Here is a 22,890-nt window from a genome sequence, read left to right on the forward strand (position 1 = left end):
GTTCAGTATCACCGGGTGATTGTACTCTGTCAGTTTGGTCCAAATCCTGTACTGGGAAGTGCCTCAAAAAGGGGTGCCAATACTTAATGTCACCAAACGTGACCAAAGTTCATGGGTCAGATTGGCCTCCTTTAGCAACTCAGCCTCACCACATCTGGGCCAAGAACCCAACATTTGACCAAAATGGTACGTAGCACCATTTCCCACAAGTGGGTGGTGCTGTATTGGCCAATTGGGTCGTGTCTGGGCATCATGCCAGGTCCTGTTGGAAGCAAAGGCCCAATAGGAAAGCATGTGAAATCCAAAATGGGACAGAAAACTGACACATGTCTGATAATCACTTGAAAATTTTAAAATGTTAAGAGGAAGTGACTGTGCGAATTTCAGATTCCTACACTAATCACAGCCACTGCAGTGGATGTCAAAAGTTGCCATTCTATCCCAATGGAGCCTGTCCCTCTGGCCCTCAGAGTTCCGTCGTCGTCATGGAAACTCGCTCACACCTGCAGCGGGCCATTATACGGAAGTACAGACACTTTGCTCAGACTATGTCCCATTGGATTATAATGGAGAACTTTGCCTCGCACAACACTTTATATCTCCTGATCTGTAAATTGTAGAGACATAATTTTTTCAGCGTTTATTTCGTAACGGATAGGAAAACAAGACAAACTATCGGTTTTTGCTGGAAATATTTTAATTTAGGCGTAAAAAATTATGATAGGGATTTTTATGGAATTTCAGGACTCCTCTAAAAAGGTTCCCGAACAAATCGCTCTAGCTGAAAAAGTATAAGACATATCAAAATAATTCTTTCACTGTGAGTATCAGCAGGCTTTTGAGGACTATGGAGCTCATTTTTATGTTTGTACAAAAATCAGTGTAGGCACAGCGACAATGTAAAAAAGTGGATGATGTGGAAGAATGAAGCTCTAAAGCGTTTTCAGGATTTTGCACATTCGCTACTCCCGAACAAATTGTTCCTGCGGCAAAACCGTAACAGTTATCGACAAAATTCTTTTTTTGTGAGTGCCAGAAGGGTCGGGACATGAATGTGTGAAAGTGTGATGCCTGTACATGAAACGGTTTAGGAGTAGCGACGATGTAGAAAAGTGCCTCATTTGGGGGGATGGAAGTTTGATCCTGTTTTAGCATTTTCCCAAAACGCTACTCCTGAACAAATTGTTCCTTCGGCAAAACCATAACATTTATCGACAAAATTCCTTTTTTGTGAGTGCCGGAAGGTTCTGGACATGAATGTGTGAAAGTCTCATGCCTGTATATAAAACGGTTTAGGAGTTGCGACGATGTGAAAACATGTGTCGCTTGGGAATGTCAGGTGTGATTTTTCACCACACCTCCATAGAAAATCAATGGAGAGCTTTCCGGCTTTGTGGTGCTCTGGGGTGATTTGCGAAAAATCTATAAATCCCACACCAATGATGGTTACATTTCCAGAATCCAGACAAAAATTCCTACGTTTTGATGTATAATTTATGTGGATAGGTTGAAAATTGAGCGAGTGAGAAGAAGTTGTTCGGAGAAGAAGAATTAGTTGAATTTCTAGAGTGCGCACTCTACCAACTGCCACTTGACGACCATAGCAACGCATGTTATTCGCTGAATTTCTTGAAAAGCCAAAATTATTTTAAGGAGCTACTATATGAAAATGGTAAAAGATATGAAAAAGGTGAAATATACCATAATAGCTGAAAGATATCACTACATTTTAAAAGTTGAATGGCGTTTCTAGCTGAAAGTAGGCTGAAGCAGTAAGCTGTCAAAAAGCTGACAAATTTGAAGAATTTGAAGGATTCTCCATTCATTTTCAATGAGAGCAAAAACTCACAAAAAGTTGAATATTTTAAATAAATCGGTTGAAAAATGCGGAACGAGTTAGGCGTCGAAAAACGTACGGAATAATAATAAAAAAAAGTAAAGAAAAACAGGAAAACAATAGCAGTACACTGTATAGCATTCTCACTTGATAAAGCAGCGACAGGACTTCTAGGGGAGCGCATTGACCAGAAACCTTCAGTCCAGCAGAAATGATGAAGCACCTGCTGCTGCTGCTCTTGGTGGCTGTGGCCAACGCAAAAATCTATGAGCGCTGTGATTGGGCGAAAACACTGAAGGCGAAAAACATGGATGGTTACCGTGGCGTCAGCCTGGCCGACGGTAAGTACTAAATGATCACCTGCATGAAAATAAGACATTATAAAATATAATTAATTACCTAGATGTTTAGGTGATTCTGTATATTCTGGTTTCTCATCCTCAGCCCATTGATATTTGTTCTTTTCAAGCTTTTCAGAGACTAACGCCAGCAGCCATAACAGCAGCAAACTTGATCCTAAGATCCATTAACCTCAATGTTGTCTTTCCTGGTTGTCCTCAGGGGTCTGTCTGACCCAGCACGGGTCAAACTTCAATACCGGAGCAATCAACCGTAACACAGACGACTCGACTGACTACGGCATCTTCCAGATCAACAACAAATGGTGGTGCAGCGATGGCGGCGTTTCGAGAGCCAACGGGTGTGGGATTCGCTGCAGCGGTAAGAGAAGAAGCAACTAAATCATTTCCAACCTAACGGGAAAGCTCTCTCCCCTTTAATGGAGAGAGATTTATAGTAGTTGTGATTTAACCCTAAAGACGCTTTTTAATCTTCTCACAGAACTGCAGACAGACAACGTGGAAACGGCGATCAGATGCGCCAAACGCATCGTTGATCAACAAGGCGTCAGAGCATGGTATTATATGACATATCAGTGATATTGGGACAACTTTGACTTTCATAAGTGGACCTTTGTTGGTAAAATGCTTGTTTGGTTCTAGGGTGGCCTGGAAGGCTCACTGCCAGAACCGAAACCTGAGCAGCTATCTGAGAGGCTGCAACCTCTGACCTGGAGACCAGAGGCAGAACGGCTGATGAAACGTTAATCCAGCAGCTGAAATGAGAAGCAGCTGAAAACAAATAGAAACATCTCTCCTATTTTAATTTAACAATCCACTCCTAAATATTATTCTAAACAGAATATGCATGTAAAATAACCCCACACCAAATAAACTGGACTACCCTAAACTAATCATTCAAATGCCAGACTTTCGCCAACAATCAGAATTTAATGTGGAGCAGAAAACCCCGTCAGACGGCTCTTAATAATGGATGACCCAATAAAAAAAATCCAATAAGAATAAAACAAAACAAAAATGTATACAAAATAACTGTGAACGCCATTCTGAAATAATTTTGTCTTGCTTTGTATTTTGACTTTTCATACAAGCATCCTGGAGAGAAGAGCAAAGAAATGTTAAAACAATAAAATTCAACGTGATCAGAGCTGTTGGTAGTATCTGTTTAAATTTACTTCTGATACGGTGGTGGGGAATCTTCCTTTGACAAGGTTACAATAAGGTTTCTATTAAATAAAACTTTTAATCCTAAAGGAATATTAAATCAGAATAAGGCATGTGGCCTAGGAAGATGTGCTTATTCTTCTGTTGCTTTATCTACAGGGGCGGTGGTTGCCATCTGTGTGCAAACACATCTGGAAACGGCGAAAAATAAATAATTTGATCAATGTGTCTCTTTTTATTACCAAAATAAATTAAATTTTAATAATCTGGAAACAGTTGCAATACGTGAGAATCTTGGTAAGACCATAAGATTATTTTGCATCAACAACACAGTTATGTTAGCTAATGTTATAATAAAATTTTATTTTTGAAAGTTAATTTTATTCCTGAATTTCCCTCAGGCTTGAGCTCCATTAACAGATTTTAATAGAGATTGTCAGGGTTCAGTTTTTGGCCTGTCTGATTTTGGACATTTTCTGGCACCTTCCTCCTTCCATATGCTCAAGTCTCCACTCCAGATCTCTGCCACCTGCCACCTCTAATTAAGGGAAGCTCAGTCCACCTGTCCACTAGCTACTCAAACCCTCCTCAGCCAGCTCTTCCCCGCTGGATCGTCGCCATTCGTATCTCATCCTTGCCTCGCCTCACACCTGCTTGCCATTGCTCCCTCACGTCTGCCAGCTCCAGCTCTGCCTCGTCCGACAGCTCTGGCCTTCATCACACATCTGCTCCAGTCTTGTACTGTCTCTGCTCTCCCCTTCCACAACTCATCGCCTTTCAATAGAAACTCTTAAACGTGGCTCTTTGTGTAGCTGAATTTGGGGGCACACAAAGTCAAATTAAATCGTATTATACAGTATCTTAGGCTACTGGAGGACATCAGGGACTATTTCTCTCATTTTGCTGAGTTCTCCTACTGCTCTCCAATCTGCATTGTTTGTTGTTATTCCAGCTTTTAACTTTTTTCTCTCTCTCTTTTTTCTTCATAGAAGGTACACCTGGTCTGACGTTCTGTTAACTGTGACATCATCAGGGGAGACAGATCACCCGCTATTACCATTTAATGTAGAACAGATTACTAGATCAATGTGTGCTTCTGTGTCTCTGCTCTGTCTTCTGTTACCCCCAGTGGGTCGAGGCAGCCTCATCCTATCTCCCTTAGAGATAGGGTGAGGAGCTCAGTCATCCTGGGAGGACTCAGAGTAGAGCCGCTGCTCCTCCACGTCCAGACGAGCCAGTTGAGGTGGTTCGGGCATCTGGTCAGGATGCCTCCTGGACGCCCAGAGGGAACCCACTTGCATAAAGACCCCAGGTCAAACTTGGGGGTTGAACCCAGGACCTTCTTACAGCAAGGCATCAGCCCTGAAAGATAAGATTATTTATCCCAAAGGCATCAAAAACACTTTTCTGATTACTTTAAATACCTGCTTCTTTACTTCCAAATTGATTATACTAAAAAATGACTTTCAATTTATTTAATAGAAATTGAACCTATATTCTATAATTTTGCTTTATGATGACTTCGCCCCAAAATTTTGTTTTTTCTTTTCTTCTGTCAGGCAGCAGCTTCTCACCTTCTCCTCAACCCAATAATCATTTATTCAACATCACATTTCAAATTCTTGAGACCAAACTATCAACTCCATGATTGACCGATGAAAGTTTGACACTGTGATAGCCAACTTCGAAGCTCATTGCTCTCCTAAGAAAAATGAGACATACGAGAGATATGTATTCCGTTCGAGGCTACAGCAGACAGGAGAAACTTTTGACAACTGCGTTATAGACCTGAAAATAAAAGCACAGTCATGTAATTTCGGCACTCTCAAAGACTCAATGATAAGGGATCAGATCGTGTCTGGAATTGAGGATAAGAAGGTTAGGGAAAGACTGCTAAGGGTGACTGAACTAAAGCTATGCGAAGCAGTGAAGATTGGTCAAGCTAGCGAGCTTAGCAAAAAGCATGTACAGACGTTCAGTGAAGCAGCACCTAGCAATACAAATCTGAGAGAAACGGCAGACGTTGGCGCCATATTCAAGCACCACAATGCACGTCGAGGAAATTATAGTGGACAGAAAACGGGACAGTTTCAGTGCAAACGGTGCGGCACACAGCATAAGCCCAGAGAATGTCCTGCTTTCGGCAAGCTACGCAGCAACTGCCAGGGCAAGAATCACTTTGCCAAACAGTGTTTTTCAAAACGAAAAGAGAAACAGAGAGGAAAATCGGTGAATGTCGTGGAAAATACGGAATTAGGCGACACATTCTTTATTTCCATGGAGAACTGTGAAGATGAACCAAAAGCACAGATAAACGCTGGAAAATCAGACAAATGGATAGCACCACTGCAAATTAATGGGACTATAATTACACTGAAGCTAGATACAGGTGCTAAAGCAAATTTGGTCAGCAGGTCAGATGTGAAGGCAATGAGAGAAAAACCAAAAATACAGAGGAAAACACTCGCACTGAAAGACTACAATGGACAGAGCATTGAGTGCTTAGGCACATGCAAGCTGAAAGTCACAGTCAAGGATAAAGTGCATCACCTGCTAGTCTCAGTTGTTCCTGAAGGATTCCATTCACTGCTAGGAGACAAAGCTTGTGACAGCCTGGAGCTCGTGAAAAGAGTGTATCGAATCAATACCAGCATGACTGACTCACTCCGACGTCTTCAGAGGTTTTGGTATGCTGCCATTCAGATACAAAATTCAGCTGAAAGACAACGCACAGTCAGTTGTTCATGCCGCAAGAAGAGTTCCACTGGTACTAAGAGACAGCTTGAAGAAAGAGCTGGAGCGGATGACGGCCCTTGGTGTGATAAAGAAGATCGAAGAACATACAGAGTGGGTTAATTCCATGGTTTGCGTAAAGAAAAAGAATGGAGAGCTGAGGATATGCATGGATCCAAAAGACCGCAATGAAAACATCAAGTGTGAACACTACCAAATACCCAAGCGAGAGGAGATCACCAGTGAGATGGCAGGCGCAAGATACTTCTCCAAACTTGATGCGTCACAAGGTTTTTGGCAACCGAGACTGGATGAGAGCAGAACCAAGATGTGCACGTTCAATACACCCTTTGGACAATACTGTTTTCAGAGGCTCCCCTTTGGAATAATATCCGCCTCTGAAATCTTTCATAGGGCAATGGAGCACACCATTGAAGGCCTGGATGGAGTAAGAGCCTATGTAGATGACATCATCATATGGGGATCCACAATCCAGCAGCACAATCAGAGACTGACCAATGTTCTAGAGCAAATTCAGAAGAATGGATTAAAGCTGAACAAAAACAAATGCCAGTTTGCTGCTAAAGAGATCGTGTTCCTCGGAGACAAGCTCTCAGCTCAGGGCATACAGCCAGATGAAGAAAAGATCAACGCCATACTGAACATGCCAAAACCCATAGACAAACCAGGTGTCCTATGCATCATGGGAATGGTAAACTTCATCGGGAAATTCATACCCAATCTCTCAGCAAAAACAACTAACCTGCGTGAGCTCCTCCACAAAGAAAACAACTTCGAATGGACAGTCAACCATGAGCGCGAGTGGCAAGAGCTCAAAGATGCACTCACTGCCACACCTGTGCTGACATTCTTTGACCCAACCAAAAGAATCAAGGTGTCTACAGATGCTTCGAAAGATGGAATCGGTGCAGTACTATTACAAGCTGAAGGTGAGCACTGGAGACCTGTAGCATATGCATCTAGGTCTATGACAGAGACTGAGTGCAGATATGCACAAATTGAGAAAGAGTGTCTCGGACTAGTGTTTGGCCTTGAAAAGTGTCACAGCTACGTATACGGCCTACCCACCTTCACGGTTGAGACTGACCATCGTCCACTCGTTGCAATAATAAAAAAGAACCTGAATGAAATGTCACCACGGATGCAGCGCATGATGATGAGCATGCAGAGGTATGACTTTGAACTCATCTACACACAAGGCAAACACCTCGTTCTCGCTGAAGCACTGTCAAGAGCTCCTGTCAAGGGTTGTGCGAGCACGACTGAAGAATATGTCCAGGTGCACGTCAACATGGTGTCTGCAACACTTCCTGTGTCTGACGCCAAGACCCTGCAGATCATCGACGAGACGGCGGGAGACCCAGAGCTACAGTGCGTGATGGAGAACATGCAGAAGGGATGGGCTGCAGGATCCTGTCCACAGTTCTACCATGTCAGAGGTGAGCTGAGTGTAGTTAATGGACTGTTGTTAAAACAAAACAGAATAGTCATCCTACGTACACTTAGACAGGAGCTACTGCAGAGAATACATGAAGGACACTTAGGCATTGAAAAATGTAAAAGAAGGGCAAGAAACACAGTATTCTGGCCTGGACTTAACAAAGACATTCACAACATGATAAGCAGATGCGAGACATGCCAGAAATACAGACAAGCAAAAGAGCCAATGACTGTAGCTGATGTGACAACAACACCATGGCACAAAGTAGGAATGGACTTGTTCCACCTGAAAGGAAAAGACTATTTAGTAGTAATTGACTATTTCTCAAATTACCCTGAGATGGCATTACTCTCAAGTACATCGTCCAACTGTGTCATTACACATGCCAACTCCATCTTCGCCAGACATGGCATTCCGCATTCAGTAATGAGTGACAATGGACCATGCTTTAGTAGCAAAGAGTGGCAAGACTTCGCAAAGTCACATCTAGCCCACTGTATGCACAGTCTATTGGCAAAGCAGAGAAAGGCGTTCACATCCTGAAGCAGCTGTTGAAAAAGGCTGCACACAGTGACTCCGATCCTTACCTGGCTCTACTGAGCTACAGAGCATCACCTCTGGAATGCGGACTGTCACCTGCTGAGCTGCTGATGAAGAGAAAGCTCCGAACAACACTTCCAACCTGTGCAAAGCTAAAGAAATACCCAAGGCTGGAACAAAAGCTGAAACATCAGAAAATGAAACAAAAGGCTTTCTATGACAGAACAGCAAAGCAGTAAGATACTAAGAAGTTATGATGTCTGTTGCTACTACAAATGATAACCTAAGTAGTCCATGTAGTTTAATGAAAAGTTGCCTAAGGTAAATACTGACACTTGTAATGAGTTTAGTTTTTACGCTTCAGAGAAAGTGGGATGTGGTGATATCTGTGTTCCACGTCTTACCACAAGGGGTCAGTACCGGTTCTATCAATAAGTGATTACTGTTATTACAGATCAGAGATTTAGCATGGGGATCAACCACTGAGCTATATTATACACTGGAGTTCTGATTTTGCCGAAAAACTGAAGTCACTGGCCGCCATCTTGCTACTCCCTACTCTCACAGAATCCCACAGGATTTGGTTGCAACAACAAGCAGTTTTCTGGCTGTGTGAAAACGTTTCACAGGTAATACTACAGTCAATGGATGTACTAACACTATCAGCTACTAGGAAATTAGGTGCTGAAATATTTTACATGTTAGTCATATTAAATATATATATATGTATATATAAGTATGTGTATATGTATATATGTATATATATGTATACACATATGTAAATATATGTTTTTGTATAGTTTATTTATATATTTATAAATGTTAAATATATATATTTAAATGAATAAAATTCAAAATATTTCAGCACATTACTTTCTCAGTACTTGATAGTTTTAGAACATAACATAAAAGTATATGACATTTGACATTTTAAAATTCTTAAGTCCCCCCTGAACATGAGAAAATCCTCGTTATTCGATGCTGTAGCGCACATATTCCCTAGTTACTGGGGGGAAATAGGGAGTACCAATATGGCGGCTGGTGGCTTCAAAGCGACTCGTTCTAACAGCGGCTATTAGCACTCCAGTGTATAATATAGCTCAGTGGGATCAACCAGTGGAGTCACATGGAAGATGCTCCATCTTTAATAATAAATGGCAAACTGCTGAATACAGTTTCTTTATTGAAATGAAGAACAAAACACCTGTACGTATGTTATTATAGCAACATAAAGTTAAAACTTGATAAAAGTTTAGATTAAAAAATGACAGGTTTAAAAAAATAAACATTATATAGTTTTTGAAAGTTGATCTAAAATGACAAGCTTCCAGAAAAAAATAACAGAAATAATAATGTTTAATAATATGCAATAATATGCAATGTATTGCATAATTAGGCAGAAAACATCTCCAGGTTTTGTCATGATCTCGGCACTGATGCCTGGTCTGATTACTCATGTCACACACCTGCTTAGCTCCCCCCATTCCTCATCACCTCAGATCTGTTCCACCTGCTCCCACTAGTATATAACCAGCTTTCAGACCAGACATCAGTGCCAGATTATTACAAGCCAGTTGGTGAGTTTTGTCCAGCGTTCTCTTTCTGACAGACCTGTTGATGTTACCCGATTTCTCCTAAATAATGAATCCACCTGTTCAGTTCATTACAGGTTTTGCATAAAGACTCATTAAAACATGAAAACAAGAAGAAAGAAGATGTTTAAAAAACTTTCACTTCTGTCATTTCATTTTCAATAAATTGATTAATAATTAAAAGTGATAAAATGCATTTCTTAAAAGGATTCTAAACAATATCATCTTACACCTGGTAATGTGTGGCTTATGGTTATAAATATTAATTTTAATTTGTAATATATTCTCTGAGTGCTAATTGTGTATGAAAGGATTTAAACACAGATGAAGAGGTCTAAATAAAAGGCCTTTTTCCTTTTTTGTCAGAACTTAAACCATCTTCCCAGATTTCTGCCCTTGGGCTCGGCTCTCATTAACCTCCTCCATCCTGACCTTCAGCTCCTCCAGGACTTGGACCTTTCTTTGGTCGCTTTTTTCCTTCATCTTCTCAATCAGGAAGCCCAGGTGGTCAAAGGTGGACCCTGAGTCAACATTCAGGGCGATCTGCTCCAGTCTGACGACATGATTGTAGGCCTCATCCAGCAGCAACGAGCGCTCCATTATCAGTTTGATGGTTTCCTTTTCCAGATTTTCCAGAAGGCCTGACTTGGTCTCACATTCAGCTTTGCTGTCATCATATTTCGCCTTCACATCCTCCAGGGTCTTCTGAACCTTTCTGGTCTTTATCACATATCTCCACTTTTCTTTGACGTGATCTGATGCGAGGCACTTGTTGGTGCAGACAGTGCAGCGGCCCTGCTTGATGACCTTGCAGTGTCTGGGTTTCCTGGCCATCGTGCATCCAGGATGGTGGCAGTTCTCCTGGCAGACAGAACAGGTGACGGCGCCGTTATAAAGCATCAGCCTCCACTTTCCACACCTGATTGGTTCTTTGTCTTTGTAGACCTCGTCAACCTCTATTGTGAAGTTCTCGTTCTTCTTCATCTCTTCTTCGTGTTTCTTATAAACCTCTTCGGTCTGTCTGAGTTCGTTCTGTTTCAGCTCAGTCAGCTCAATTCTCTCCTGCAGGTTCTGGATGCAGGCGGTCAGTTGAATCCGTTCATTTAGAACCTCCACGGTGGTTTTCAAGGACTGCGTCTCGGTCCTTTCCAGGAAGTCTCTCAAACGACCCATGTTTTTATTTGTAAAGTCCCAGAAGTGCTTCAAACTGAGCCGATCTTTCTCTGACATGTTTCTCTGCTGGTTCTGTTGGTTATTAAACACAAAGTGAACTGGCTGATTATTCTCATCTTTGGAACATTTAATTTCTGCTGCTTTCAGAGCCTGAAGAACGTTTTCAGGTGTTCCTCCATCAGAGTGTGTGACCAGAGCGACGATGTTTCTCTCCAGGTCTTTTCCAAACAGAGACATCACTGAATCAAAGACGTACATCAAATGGTCACTCAGTCGGTTCTCACTCGCCTTCATCACCAGACCTGCGGCGTGGATCTCATGAACTCCGTCCTCCGATCGGAACAAGTCAAACAATCTCCTGCTGACGGAGTCATCTTCTTCTTTGCCTCTGGTGCTTCCAAATCCAGGAGTGTCGATGATTGTCAGAGAGAACGGCAGAGTTTGACCTTCAAAACCAAAGATCTCATACACGATCACATCTGATGTCTGACTTTGTGTCTGACAACGTCCCTCCTCCTTTTCTATGATCTGAAACCAGACTTCATCCTCAAACTTCACTCCCAGAGCGTAGCTGAACAGAGCGTTGATCAGAGTGGACTTTCCTGCCCCTGTTTCACCAACCAGTAAGATGGTTTTATTTAGCTTCGTTTCATCTTTTTCACCAACCGTCACTCTGGTCAGAGTTCCTATCATCTCTTTCTTTGGCATCAGCTGGTAGACAGCAGGAGGTCCTCGGTGGATCTGAACACTCTCTGAGATCAAGGTCTCCAAATGAGAGGAGTTAATTCCCATCCTGTGGAAAAAAGGAAAAACCTTTATGTATATAAAAGTCAAACAATATCCATTTGATCTAATGATAATGGAATAAATAATGATCCCTCCAAGTCAAAGTTTGCAAAAAAGAAACTTTATTCAGTACATGTGTTTGACTTAAGAATGACGGTATTATGTTGCGCTCTATGAATAAAATTTGGACGAGATTAAAGGAGATGTACACAGAGTTTGCCTCTGCTGGAGAAATACCCTAAAATAAATGTGGTTCTCCAAAGTGCCAGCAGTTTGTGATCTGGGTGATAAGAGCTGTTGTCCAGAGCAGCAAACACAGAAGACATGCACAAGATAAAACAAAAGTTTATTAAATATATTTATCTTTCAGTTGTCCCTGAAGTCGTAGTTTTGATTGTTTGGTTCTCTATGAAACTCAAAAAAAGGTTAAAAAATAAAACAACTGGGCTTCTATTCTGAAGCCGAAAACTTTATTTTATAACCTTTTTTGGGATTGATCATTTCTTTCATATGTGTTCAATGGGAAGTGTGCACCTTCTATATTAACAGGGGGGCTACAGGCAAACTTAAAAAAGGCATTCAGAAGGCCAAGCAAAGGTACAGTGTATATCTGAAATAAACTACTCTATACAACTCCCATATAAAATGATCATAAACCTGTACTGTAATTTTTTTTATCTACTAGTATATTTTGTAGATGATGAAATCTAGACACCTGCACACATGGTGCTGGTTATAGATGCATGTGGTTGTTTAGTCAGCAGTACACGGCATACCCAAACCACTTTCCTCCAAGTAGTTTTTCTTTGCATATATTTTAAACCTTATTTTATCTGCAAGGCTTTTCCGTAGCAGAACACCTTTAACCACCAGGCATTGATTTTAATGTTGTCCTTACTTTTGGCTGAAATACTTCATAAGTTCCTCTCAGATTGTAAGGCTCTCTGACTTTAAATAAATTCTAGATATTATCTGACAGGGACTTTTTGATGCCATATACATTATTTGGGTCAGCTCAGAATTTACCAATTCTTGCAATTTTAAATTGAATGAGTTGAGAAAAAGTGAACAGAAAGTTTCTGATGGATCATTTTTGCTGAGTGATTAAACGTAACAAGTAACAACACGTAACATCTTGTAACAAGTTCCCCAAACTTCTAAACAATAATTTAAACAACTGTTAGAGAGTATGACATTACAGAGACTGGACTGCAATATCGGTTACCATGGGGATTACAGATAAACGGACTCTGGAGGCCAGATTTGGCGTTAAACACTGACAAGGTTATTATAGTGGGTGATTTTAACATTCATGTTGACACTGAATGTGATAACCTTAGTGTAGCCTTTAAAACTATCCTAGATTCTATTGGTTTTGCTCAAAATGTGCATAAACCGACACACTCTTGGCTTCATACTTTAGACCTTGTGTTGACACATGGCATTGATTGTGAAGAATTAACAATATTTCCTCACAACCCTGTCCTATCTGATCATTTTTAATAACATTTGAGTTTAATTTAACTGAGTTCTCCACCCCCAAAAGAGTGTTCCATTATAGTAGATCTTTATCGGACAATGCTGCATCAAACTTTAAAGAGTCTGTCCCCCTCTTAATATCGTCAGTATCACAGAAATACCCTGCAGATAGCAGCAATGTTGTTTCTTCCCATTCACAAATAGATGTCTTTGCTAACAGTGTGACTTCCTCATTGTGTTCTGCATTAGACAATGTAGCTCCCTTGAAAAAGAAGGTGATTATTCACAGGAAGCTGGCTCCTTGGTTTAATTCAGAGCTGCGTTCCTTGAAGCACAATGTTAGGAAATTGGAGAGAAAATGGCGCTCTACACACCAAGAGGAATCCTACCTAATCTGGAGGGACAGTCTATTGTTGTATAACAAGACCCTTCGCAGAGTTAGAGAAGCATATTTTTCATCATTAATTGAGGAGAATATATTTATCCTAGATTTCTATTCAAAAATTAAACCCTGAAGCCAGAGAACACATCGGATGCAATGAGAAATCCCTACAAGGAGAGGAGGAAAAACAGGTGAACCTGTATTAGTGTTGTTATGGCAACACGTCTTTAATCCAGAAACTTTCTGTTTTTATCTTGCTGCCATTTTGGTTCAGACTGAAGGGTGAGGTGTTAAGATCTAAAATCCACATTTCCATTCAAATGCAGTGACCAAAGAGTGAAACAGAAACAATTCAGAACATGAAACTAAATGACAGAAACACTGTTCTGTAAACTATTATGTTGTCCAGTTTGACATGAATGACTGATTTTAGAGTCCAAAGACACGTTTTGAGAGTAACTGTACCTGAACTGTTGTGCTGTTCTGGTTCTCTCATCCATTCGGCCGTAGATTTCCTCAAGTTTCTGCAGCCGTTCTTCATCCTCCTGTCCCTTCATCTTCTTGATGAGGAGGTCCAACATGACATAAGTGGACGCCGAGGCATCACTCGATTCCTCATTCTTAACATACTTATACAGTTTCATAAAAAACATACATGCTTCATTTATTAAGTGACTCTTCTCTACTTTTAGTTTAATTTTCTCTGTTTCAAGTATTTCTGAGAGCTTCAGCTTCTTCTTTCCTCCCTGTTTCTGTCCATATTTCTGTAATAAACCTTCTTTGTTTTTCTCAGCTTTCCTGGTCCTGATCACAAATCTCCAGTTTTGTTTCACATGGTCTGATGCGGGACACTTGTTGGTACATGAAGAGCAGTCCTCCCCCCTCATCACCTCACACTGCTGAGCATCTGGAGCCTCTGTGCATCCAGGGTAGTGGCAGTTCTCCTGACAGACAAGGCAGCAGACGGCCGTCTCAAAACCACACCTTGAATCTGTGAGAGGTTCTGTTCCTTTGTAGGTCTCAGGAATGCTGACAGTAAACTTCTGATCACTTTTCATCTGGTCTCTGCTGTTACAAAGAGCCCATTGAGTTGTTTCTACATCTCTGAACTTTAACTCAGTGAACCTGATTCTCTCCAGCAGGTTTTGGATGCAGGCCGTCAGTCTGAGCCGTTCTTTCTGCTCTGCTGTCAGGACCTTCAGCTGCTGAGGGGAAGATCTACCCAGAAAGGCTGTGAACTGTCTCATTCCTCTCTCTGTTATTCTCCAAGCATATTCTATAGATAATTCTGAATCTTCTGTTCGCTCCTCATCCTGGCAGTTATCAAACTGGAAGCAGGCAGCTTGATTCTTCTCATTTTTGGCACATTTAATGTTTGAAGCTTCTACAGCTTCAAGAACTTTTTTAGGTGGTTTTCCAGTTGCATTTGTCATCAGAGCTACGATGTTGTTCTCCACATCTTTTCCAAACTGAGACAAAATAACATCATAGATGTACTTCAGCTGGTCGTTTACTGAACTCTCCTCCTCCTTCATGACCAGACCTACTGCATGAACTTCCTGAATGCCACCATCTGACTGGAATAACTCCACTAATTGCTGGCTGATTCTGATATTATGATCGGGCGATTGTGGGTCTCCATATCCAGGAGTATCAATGACGGTCAGAGAGAACGGCAGAGTCTGGTCCTGAAAACCAAAGATCTGATAAACGATCACCTCTGACGTCTGACTTTTGTCCTCCTCCACGACCTGAAACCAGATTTTATCTTCAAACTTTACTCCCACGGCGTAGTTGAACAGAGCGTTGACTAGAGTGGATTTTCCGGCTCCTGTTTCTCCAACAAGCAGGATGGTTTTATGTGCTTTGCTTTTGTTTCTTTCACCAACAGCTACTGTGGTCAGACGACCAATCTTCTCTTTCTTTGTTCTCAGCTGGAAGACCTCAGGAGGTCCTGAATGAACCAGATCACTTTTGGAGATGATGTTTCCAAACCCTGATGAATCGGTTCTGTTCCTGTGAAAGCAGAGAAGATGTTTAGAGCAGGTCTTAGATCCTGGAAATGTTTTAGTTCTTAAATATGTGGCGTATTTAATTTGCCTAGCCAATTTAACCATTTAAAACGACTTTTTGTTCAGGCAAATAAGTTTTGGAAACTTCAGGGTGACACGTTAAATCTTCTGTAGAACGTAGGAAGGAGATGGATATGAAAGGGAAGGAAGGTTTTGTAGAATCAGCAGATAGACAGTCAGAGAGGAAGGAGTAGGACGGAGCAAATCTTTAGCCAAAAACAATTTGTCTCAGAAAAGTGAGACTCTGTGAGAGACAGACAGACAGACAGACAGACAGACAGACAGACAGACAGACAGACAGACAGACAGACAGACAGACAGAGAGACCCTGTTTGACACAGCGGTGCAGGAGTAAATTTGTGATGGAGGGAACGGGGGACTTAACTCAGGATTAGCATCTTTTTCATTACTGGTTTAGTGTGTAACTCTCTGTCATGCCTGAATTTCCCCATTGTGGGACAATAAAGGGATTTCTTATCTCTAAGTAGGTGGGAACATTCTACCATCACCTCTGTCTCCAAGAAACAGACCAACAGAGGTTTAAATGGCCAAACCTTGGAGCAGATCTGCAGTTTATTTGAATATATGTTTAAAACTCTCTCCTACGCATGTTAGAGAAACTTGAGTGATTTGGTCCTATATCAGGATACAAAGTTAATTACTCTAAGTCAGGACTGATGTTAATTAACATTGATAACTACAGAGTATCTTTACCACCCTGCTAAATAATTATAATGATAGAAGCGACTTACTTGGCCATTAGAATTGGACTTAGAGGAGCAAAGAGTAATAATGACACCTAGTGTTTTAAATCAGCAAACAGCCTGCCAGTCTAATATGCTGGGTTTTTTTTGTTTTTTGTTTTTCACATCAGCATCTATACTATGGCAGATTACTATAATCTTTCTCAAAAGTTTCAGATTACTCTATAAACTGGTCTAAATCTACGGTACTGCCAATTAATCGCTCTTTTCAGATCCCCCTAGATTTACAATTGCAATCAGGAAATATTAAATATTTGGGTATTACTGTGTCGTCTAAACTAGCAGATTTACTGAAATTTAACCACACCCCACTTTTAAAAAAGATTGAAGAGGAGCTTGAAAGATGGAAATCGCTTCCAATTTCACTCATGGGCAGGGTAGCTTCAATTAAAATGATGGTCTTACCCAGAATTAATTACTTATTTTCAATGATCCCCAATAAACCATCATCCAACTAGTCTAAATCTCTAGACTCTTCCATCTCTAAATTTCTTTGGAAAGATAAACCACCCCGTATCAGCTTAAAGACGCTACAGAAAACTAAAGACAGAGGGGGACTAGATCTGCCTAACTTCCATAAGTACTACTTACCAAATAGACTACAATACATCACTAAATGGATAAAAAATAGTCTTTTAGATGAGCCTTGGTTAGATATAGAACAGGAAATGTGCAATAATATCATGATTTCAGATCTGCCGTTTATTAGCTCAAATATAAAACGGCATACATGCTTAAAAAATATCAATATCAGCTCTACTCTGTCAGCATGGTGGGAGTTTCTTAAAATGACAAAATCGTCCCTTATCCCATGCAGTCGTACTCCTATCTGGAACAACCCTGATATCCTACAAAATAATAATATGATAAACTTTACATACTGGAAGAATAAAGGTATTGAATATCTGGAACATTAACTTGACGGAACCGAGTTCATCACTTTTGCCAAATTAAATAGGCAATATGGCATTAGTAAAAATAAATTTTTAGAATATGAACAAATTAAATCTATAATTAGAAATAAATGTAAGCATTTTAAAGGTGGTTTACAAATCCCAACTAATTTATTAGAGTTTCTAGATTTAACCCCCCCCCCCCCCCCCCACACACACACACACACACACACACACACACAAAAAACTACTGTCTAAATCATACAGGACACTGACTAAAGTAGATGATTCAATGTATCTTCCTATTATGAAATGGGAAGAGGATCTATCAGTTAGCTTTGAACAAAATTTCTGGGCTCAGACATGTCTAAGAACTTTCAAATTGACTAGAAACACCAACTTACAACTAATACAATACAAAATCCTTCACAGAGTACACTACACAGGACAAAGATTATTCAAGATGGGGTTGGCACAATCTAACATCTGTCCACACTGCATAGGCAATCATCCTGATAATTATTTTCATGCGTTATGGTTATGCACACCAGTCCAGAGCTTCTGGACACAGATATGTAATGACTTATCAAAGTGCCTGAACTGTAAAATTACACCTTCCCCATCAGTTTGCTTGCTTGGTAATTTTGAGGAAAGCCCTCTGGAAAAATAAATAGTTTACATGGTTTTCACTGCATTATGTATCGCAAAGAAAACTATCCTCATGAATTGGAAAAGTAAAGAAAATCTCAGTATCAATCAGTATAGAGATCTTTTGTTGGATCATATTAATCTAGAGACAGCATCTGCATCCGCATCTGATTGGCTCTTTGGGCTCCTCTGATCAACACCATCACTTAGTGGAATAGGGGGCGGTGGGATGCATCCTGTGGGGCGCGGGGGCTGGCTAGGGGGGTCCCTGGGTCTTGGGGTTCTGGAGGGCGCTCGGAGTGGGGCGCCTGGGGGGTCTCACCCCGGGGTCTGTTGTCCCCATCTGGGAGGGGCTTGGGAGGCTTTGGGGAGGCCTACAGCGGCCACTTGCTGCGCTCTTGGGGAGTTCTGCGGTGACAGATGTGGGTTACTGACCTGGTAGCTGTACTGCCGCTGGGTGGGTCCGGGGTGGATCCGGTAGTCGAGGGTCCCTGGGTTGTGCCGCCCCCGGGCGGGTTCGTGTTCTGTGGGGTATGCCACTTGGGATCTGGGCCGGTGCACACCCGGGTGTCTGCCCTGCATGGGGTCTCTGGTGTGCTGGGGGTCCTCGGGGCCTGTTGAGCTGGTAAGGGGGCATGGACATTAACATTTCATGGCAGATGCTCTCCCCCCTTTTTGGGTTGGCACTCTGCTAGTGGGGGGAGGGGAGGGAGGGGAGTGGGGACTAACCCAGCCTGGATGTCTATTGTTGTATGTATGGTAAGTTGTTTAAATGTTAATGTTGGGGAGGGATTACATCTAGGGTTGGGGGGGTGGATGTGGATGTTTGAAGGGCTCCGTGTCCGGCCCCCTATATCTTGGTCCTGGTCCATGCCATCTCCCAGTGCGGGTTTCGTCGGGGGGGGGGGGGGGGGGGGGGGGGTTCTGGATGGTTCATGCGGGCTGGTTAGCCAGGGTCCCCCCATTTTTTTTCAACCTCTGGGGAAGCCAGGAGGTTTGGTGGGTGGGTTGGGAGGGTGGAGGTGTTGGTCCTGGTGGGTGGTTGGCTCACGGGCCTTGCCACCAGTCCTTTTCTCCTCATCCCCGGACTCCTCCCTCTGCCTGCTCCATCACACCGCCACTCATTTAGGACCTTGGGGAGGGGGCATTACTGGAGGTTGCCACTTTCTGATGAAGTCCCTCACCCTAATTTTATCATGCATCTTAGAAACTTTTACTCAAAACATTTTCACAACGCACATACATGTAGGCCATTGTATGGGGGGGGGGGGGTAAAGATATCTGGGGGGTGGGGGGCTTATTGTGTGGGCCTCACCTCGGATGGCTCCCTTCACCCCCTCTCGCATTTAGACATTGAGGGTTCTGGGCAGTTGCTTGGAGGGGGTGTGCTGGCCCCAGCTACCTTCCGGAGGGGGGGGGGTGGACTGTGCCGGGCACCCCCTTTGGTGCTCCCACTTTTAAACACACTCGAGCACAACATGCAACAACAGAACATCTGAGCGGGCGTAGGGAGGATCTGGGTCTTTCTCTCACACCCCCGTTCTCCGAGTGCGGCACGGAGTCTGGGGCCTGGAAGAGGAGCGGGCCACCGGGCCTGGGGTCTTGGCGGGGGGTTGTTGTGGGGCCTGGGTGGCTTGCCGGGACTGGGGCTGACACCTCTGCTCTCCGTAAAAGGGTTGGAAGAGAGGGGTGGCTAGGGTAAGGGTGGGGAGGGAGTGGGCTTATTAGGTATTTAGGGGCGGAGGGGGGTTCTGGTTGGGTGGCCCGTGCGGGTCATGTTGGCACCCTCCCTGGGGGGCATGGGCCGTGGGGCACTAGGGTGGGAAGGTGTGAATGAGATTGTGTTTTTTTATTTTATTTTATCTGTCAGGTTCGGGTCTGAACTGCTAATCTCCCAAGAACATCTCAAGTCTCTGCTAGGTGCGAAGCCCATCCCCCCCAACCCCCCCCCCCGTCCGTCCGTCCGTCCTGACCCCCTCCTCTGACTGGCGCCTTGGCCCGCTGGTGCATTGGTGGCCCTCGGGTATGAAAATGTTACATGACCTATTAGAGTTGACTGATCACCCAGTTAATATCTGGTCCCACGATGCATCCAGTAAGACTAAAATATCAGGACCTCCTCAGAAATGAAAGCTTGGGATGAAGATCTGGCTGCAGAACGCTGCTAACTGGACTGGCATTGTGTCAGTAAGGCCTCTGAGAACCTTAACCGTTGCTATTTACATATGAAGTTTTGTCACAGAGCATATTTGACACCAGCTGTTCGGCACAATATCGGCACAACACCAGAACCAAAGTTATCCGCTGTCTTCCTGATGTAACTGGGCCATCTCTTATGGATAAAACTCGTAAAATCTGGCCGGCAAAGAAGAAAACTATAGCCCAGAGGTGGAGGCCCCCTGATGACATCTTTGGCTCACTGGCTCTGATTTTATATGGACATTGCATTGCTGTAACTGTCATCAGAAAGGGTTAATAATTCCCTTTACACTTGGACAAAATTAACATCTAAACTTTCTAATTAAGACCTGAAACTTTGGACACTGGTGGAAGGGGAAGAGGAGGAATGATACAGGATGAAGGATTACAGGGTTACGTTAAAATGTCAAGCAAGCAGATTGTTTCTATGTATGTAAAAAAAAACTTTTATGAGAAATGAATGTGTTGAAACTAGTTTATTTTTATATAGAGCAGATTCCCTACAGATTATATCACTATGCTCTTTAGAAAAAGGACAACTTAAAAATCCAGTTTATATACAGAAATACAGTCAATTCAAAGTCTAGTTCATACGTTCAAATGTTATCCAAGTTTTTAAACAATGCAGTCAAGATGAGTTTATTATTCAAACTGGTTGAAAAGTTTCTATCTAAGGAAACCCAGGAGATTTCATCTAATCACTTAGACTTAGATTTAGACAACTGATCACTAATCAATGATGTATTTGATAATCCAGGGACCAGGGGTGGGAGAAGTCCTCAAAGTTAGTGCAGTTAACATTAACTTTCTTAATAATTGCCTTTATGACTCACAGAATCACAAAACTACCAGGAGGATTATCTGGTTTATTTATTCGTTTTTTTGTCCAGATGTACTCACTGTGCCATCGTGCTCCCTGAATCAGAAACCTGTGAGGGTCAGACAAATATAACTTTTAACAGAAGACATGATTAGTGCTTCCAAAAAATTACATCTGAAATAGAAATTATAGAAATTTCACTAAAGTTTAGGAACATCTCTTCAAAGAAAGTGAAACCATAGTATTATAAACGAGGCACAAAATCGAATTTCGGTTTAGAAAAGGTGGAAAACATGAGGCAGCATCATACGCTCCGCATGATTTTAATCTTCTGTGCTCATTTTCTTAGTATTATGGTCTGGTTCAATTAACAGCTGCCTAAACTGCTCCAAAGGTCCAGTATTTTGTAAAACCCAGAAACTGTAAATTTTTACAAACATCTGTCAATTTATTTATTTTCTGTCAATTTATACCAATTAATTCACACATAACTGAAAAAAGTTCACACCTTCAGTTTGGTTTTCATAAGGTTATCATAGCTGATGAGCTGGAGATGTTTTAGGACACATCTTTAATATAGTTTAAAATATTTTTCATCGGTTTCCATGTTATGCAGAAGACAATAAAACCAATTCTACCTTTTCTCCTTGGTTGCTGGATGTTCTGTAGAGCTGAGCAGGAAGGCGGCGGTGCCAATGACCCTCAGTATATCCTGCTGAAGTTCTAAAAAACTTAACTTAATAAGATCATTTCAAACTTTCAACATTTCTAGGCTAAATTTTAAACATCATTCTCAACTGAGCAACAGGCAGCAGGAAATAGGAACAGTTACACAAAGGTGAGCTACAATAGGGGAAAGATCCTAATTCCACGGTTTTTAGGCTTACGCGTTTAAATAAACAGGTTTTCTGTCATGGCTGCAAAGCATCTGCGGTGGTGAGAAAGAGTTTTGATTAAGGGTGTGCTGAAAGAGACAGGAAGGAACAGGAAGTGGTTCGCAGCACCAGCTAGAAGGGTAGAGCGCCATGCAGCAAAGCTCTGCACAACACTGATGAGCCACTTTCAGAGTTAACTCCAGGAAGAAGTAGAAAGGTCAGGAGAAACTCTGAAGTCTGGAGTCCAGACACTGATGGTTGGCATAGGACTGGACCAAAATTAAATAACAACGTATATAGATCGATAGAAAAAAGGTCAATAGAATAACAGTTTCCTTCCTTTTGCATTTTAGCCATGTAGGTAAATATTACATCATTAATCCTCCCAACCAATCACAACGCAGACCCAGGAACCAAGCTCCGCCCCCTTTAAAGAGGTCAGAGAGCACGCATTCTTTTTCATTTTATAAAAACTTGTAGTTTTGGTAAAAAGTAGGTTGAATAAATGGTTGAGTTTGAGTTCAGTGTTTGTATCTTTATTTAAAAATAAGTTGATAAGCAACAGTATAAAATGTCCAGGGCTGCATTTAAATATATGTTTTGAATTTGTTGATAATTAGCAATATTGATCAATATGTTTTCTATTTTATCGATATGTTTTTTTCTGTATGGTCCAGCCTTAGTTTGTCAGCAGTAGAAAGCAGGTATGCCAGGTTGTGTTGGCTGATGAAAACCCGGCATAACATCCCTGGTACTCTGATCAGTGAACAAAGACAACCATACTACTGCTAGCTATAGTTACACAGACAGAGTCAGGCTCAAATGGTATAATAGAGAAAAAAAATTACAATGGGATGAAATAAGTGTATGAATTTTAAACTTTTAAAGGCATCACAACAACGTCCACCTGAAATAAAATAACTGCTGAATCTTCTCCAAGTTTATTTGCTGTTTTTAAAAGATTTTAATGTAAGCTAGCCTTGGTGTACGTATTTCCAATTATTATTATGTTTTTATGTTGTTGCGTTAGACTTGTGTTGACCTCATGTTCTTTTGGATCGTTTAGTAAATTTCTGACATATTTGCTTTTTCATGGATTTTAACTCTTAACT

The 22,890-nt window shown here is 41.8% G+C and overlaps 2 protein-coding genes and 1 long non-coding RNA gene across 3 annotated transcripts; 1 reads left to right on the plus strand and 2 right to left on the minus strand.

Annotated features, from left to right (window-relative positions):
- Positions 1 to 1,997: 1,997 nt before the first annotated feature.
- On the plus strand, positions 1,998 to 3,343 carry LOC118563883 (lysozyme C-like). Its single transcript, XM_036139925.1, has 4 exons — positions 1,998 to 2,178; positions 2,399 to 2,557; positions 2,678 to 2,753; positions 2,839 to 3,343. Exons 1-4 carry the CDS (start codon positions 2,049 to 2,051, stop codon positions 2,903 to 2,905), a joined length of 432 nt encoding a protein of 143 aa, XP_035995818.1. The 5' UTR covers positions 1,998 to 2,048; the 3' UTR covers positions 2,906 to 3,343.
- A 6,298-nt stretch (positions 3,344 to 9,641) lies between these two features.
- Positions 9,642 to 15,387, minus strand: LOC118563884. Its single transcript, XM_036139926.1, has 2 exons — positions 13,973 to 15,387; positions 9,642 to 11,653 (listed from the first exon to the last, which is right to left on the minus strand). The coding sequence occupies exons 1-2, from the start codon at positions 15,040 to 15,042 to the stop codon at positions 10,057 to 10,059; spliced, it is 2,667 nt and encodes an 888-aa protein (XP_035995819.1). The 5' UTR covers positions 15,043 to 15,387; the 3' UTR covers positions 9,642 to 10,056.
- Positions 15,388 to 15,419: 32 nt separating this feature from the next.
- On the minus strand, positions 15,420 to 21,611 carry LOC118563885. Its single transcript, XR_004931503.1, has 3 exons — positions 21,542 to 21,611; positions 20,984 to 21,012; positions 15,420 to 15,523 (listed from the first exon to the last, which is right to left on the minus strand). It is a non-coding gene; the product is annotated as an uncharacterized LOC118563885 (long non-coding RNA).
- Between the last annotated feature and the right edge of the window lie 1,279 nt (positions 21,612 to 22,890).

Source organism: Fundulus heteroclitus, chromosome 8 (genome assembly GCF_011125445.2).
Source record: "Fundulus heteroclitus isolate FHET01 chromosome 8, MU-UCD_Fhet_4.1, whole genome shotgun sequence".
In the NCBI taxonomy this organism is placed as follows: Eukaryota; Metazoa; Chordata; class Actinopteri; order Cyprinodontiformes; family Fundulidae; genus Fundulus; species Fundulus heteroclitus.

Excerpts from the sequence above, each read along its gene's own strand:
- LOC118563883 (XM_036139925.1), top strand. The coding sequence starts at position 2,049 with ATGATGAAGCACCTGCTGCTGCTGCTCTTGGTGGCTGTGGCCAACGCA. Across the intron at positions 2,179-2,398 it reads TGGCGTCAGCCTGGCCGACG|GGGTCTGTCTGACCCAGCAC; the intron begins GTAAGTACTAAA and ends GGTTGTCCTCAG. Across the intron at positions 2,754-2,838 it reads CAACAAGGCGTCAGAGCATG|GGTGGCCTGGAAGGCTCACT; the intron begins GTATTATATGAC and ends GTTTGGTTCTAG.
- LOC118563884 (XM_036139926.1), bottom strand. The coding sequence starts at position 15,042 with ATGAAGGAGGAGGAGAGTTCAGTAAACGACCAGCTGAAGTACATCTAT. Across the intron at positions 11,654-13,972 it reads AGAACAGCACAACAGTTCAG|GATGGGAATTAACTCCTCTC; the intron begins GTACAGTTACTC and ends TTTTTTCCACAG.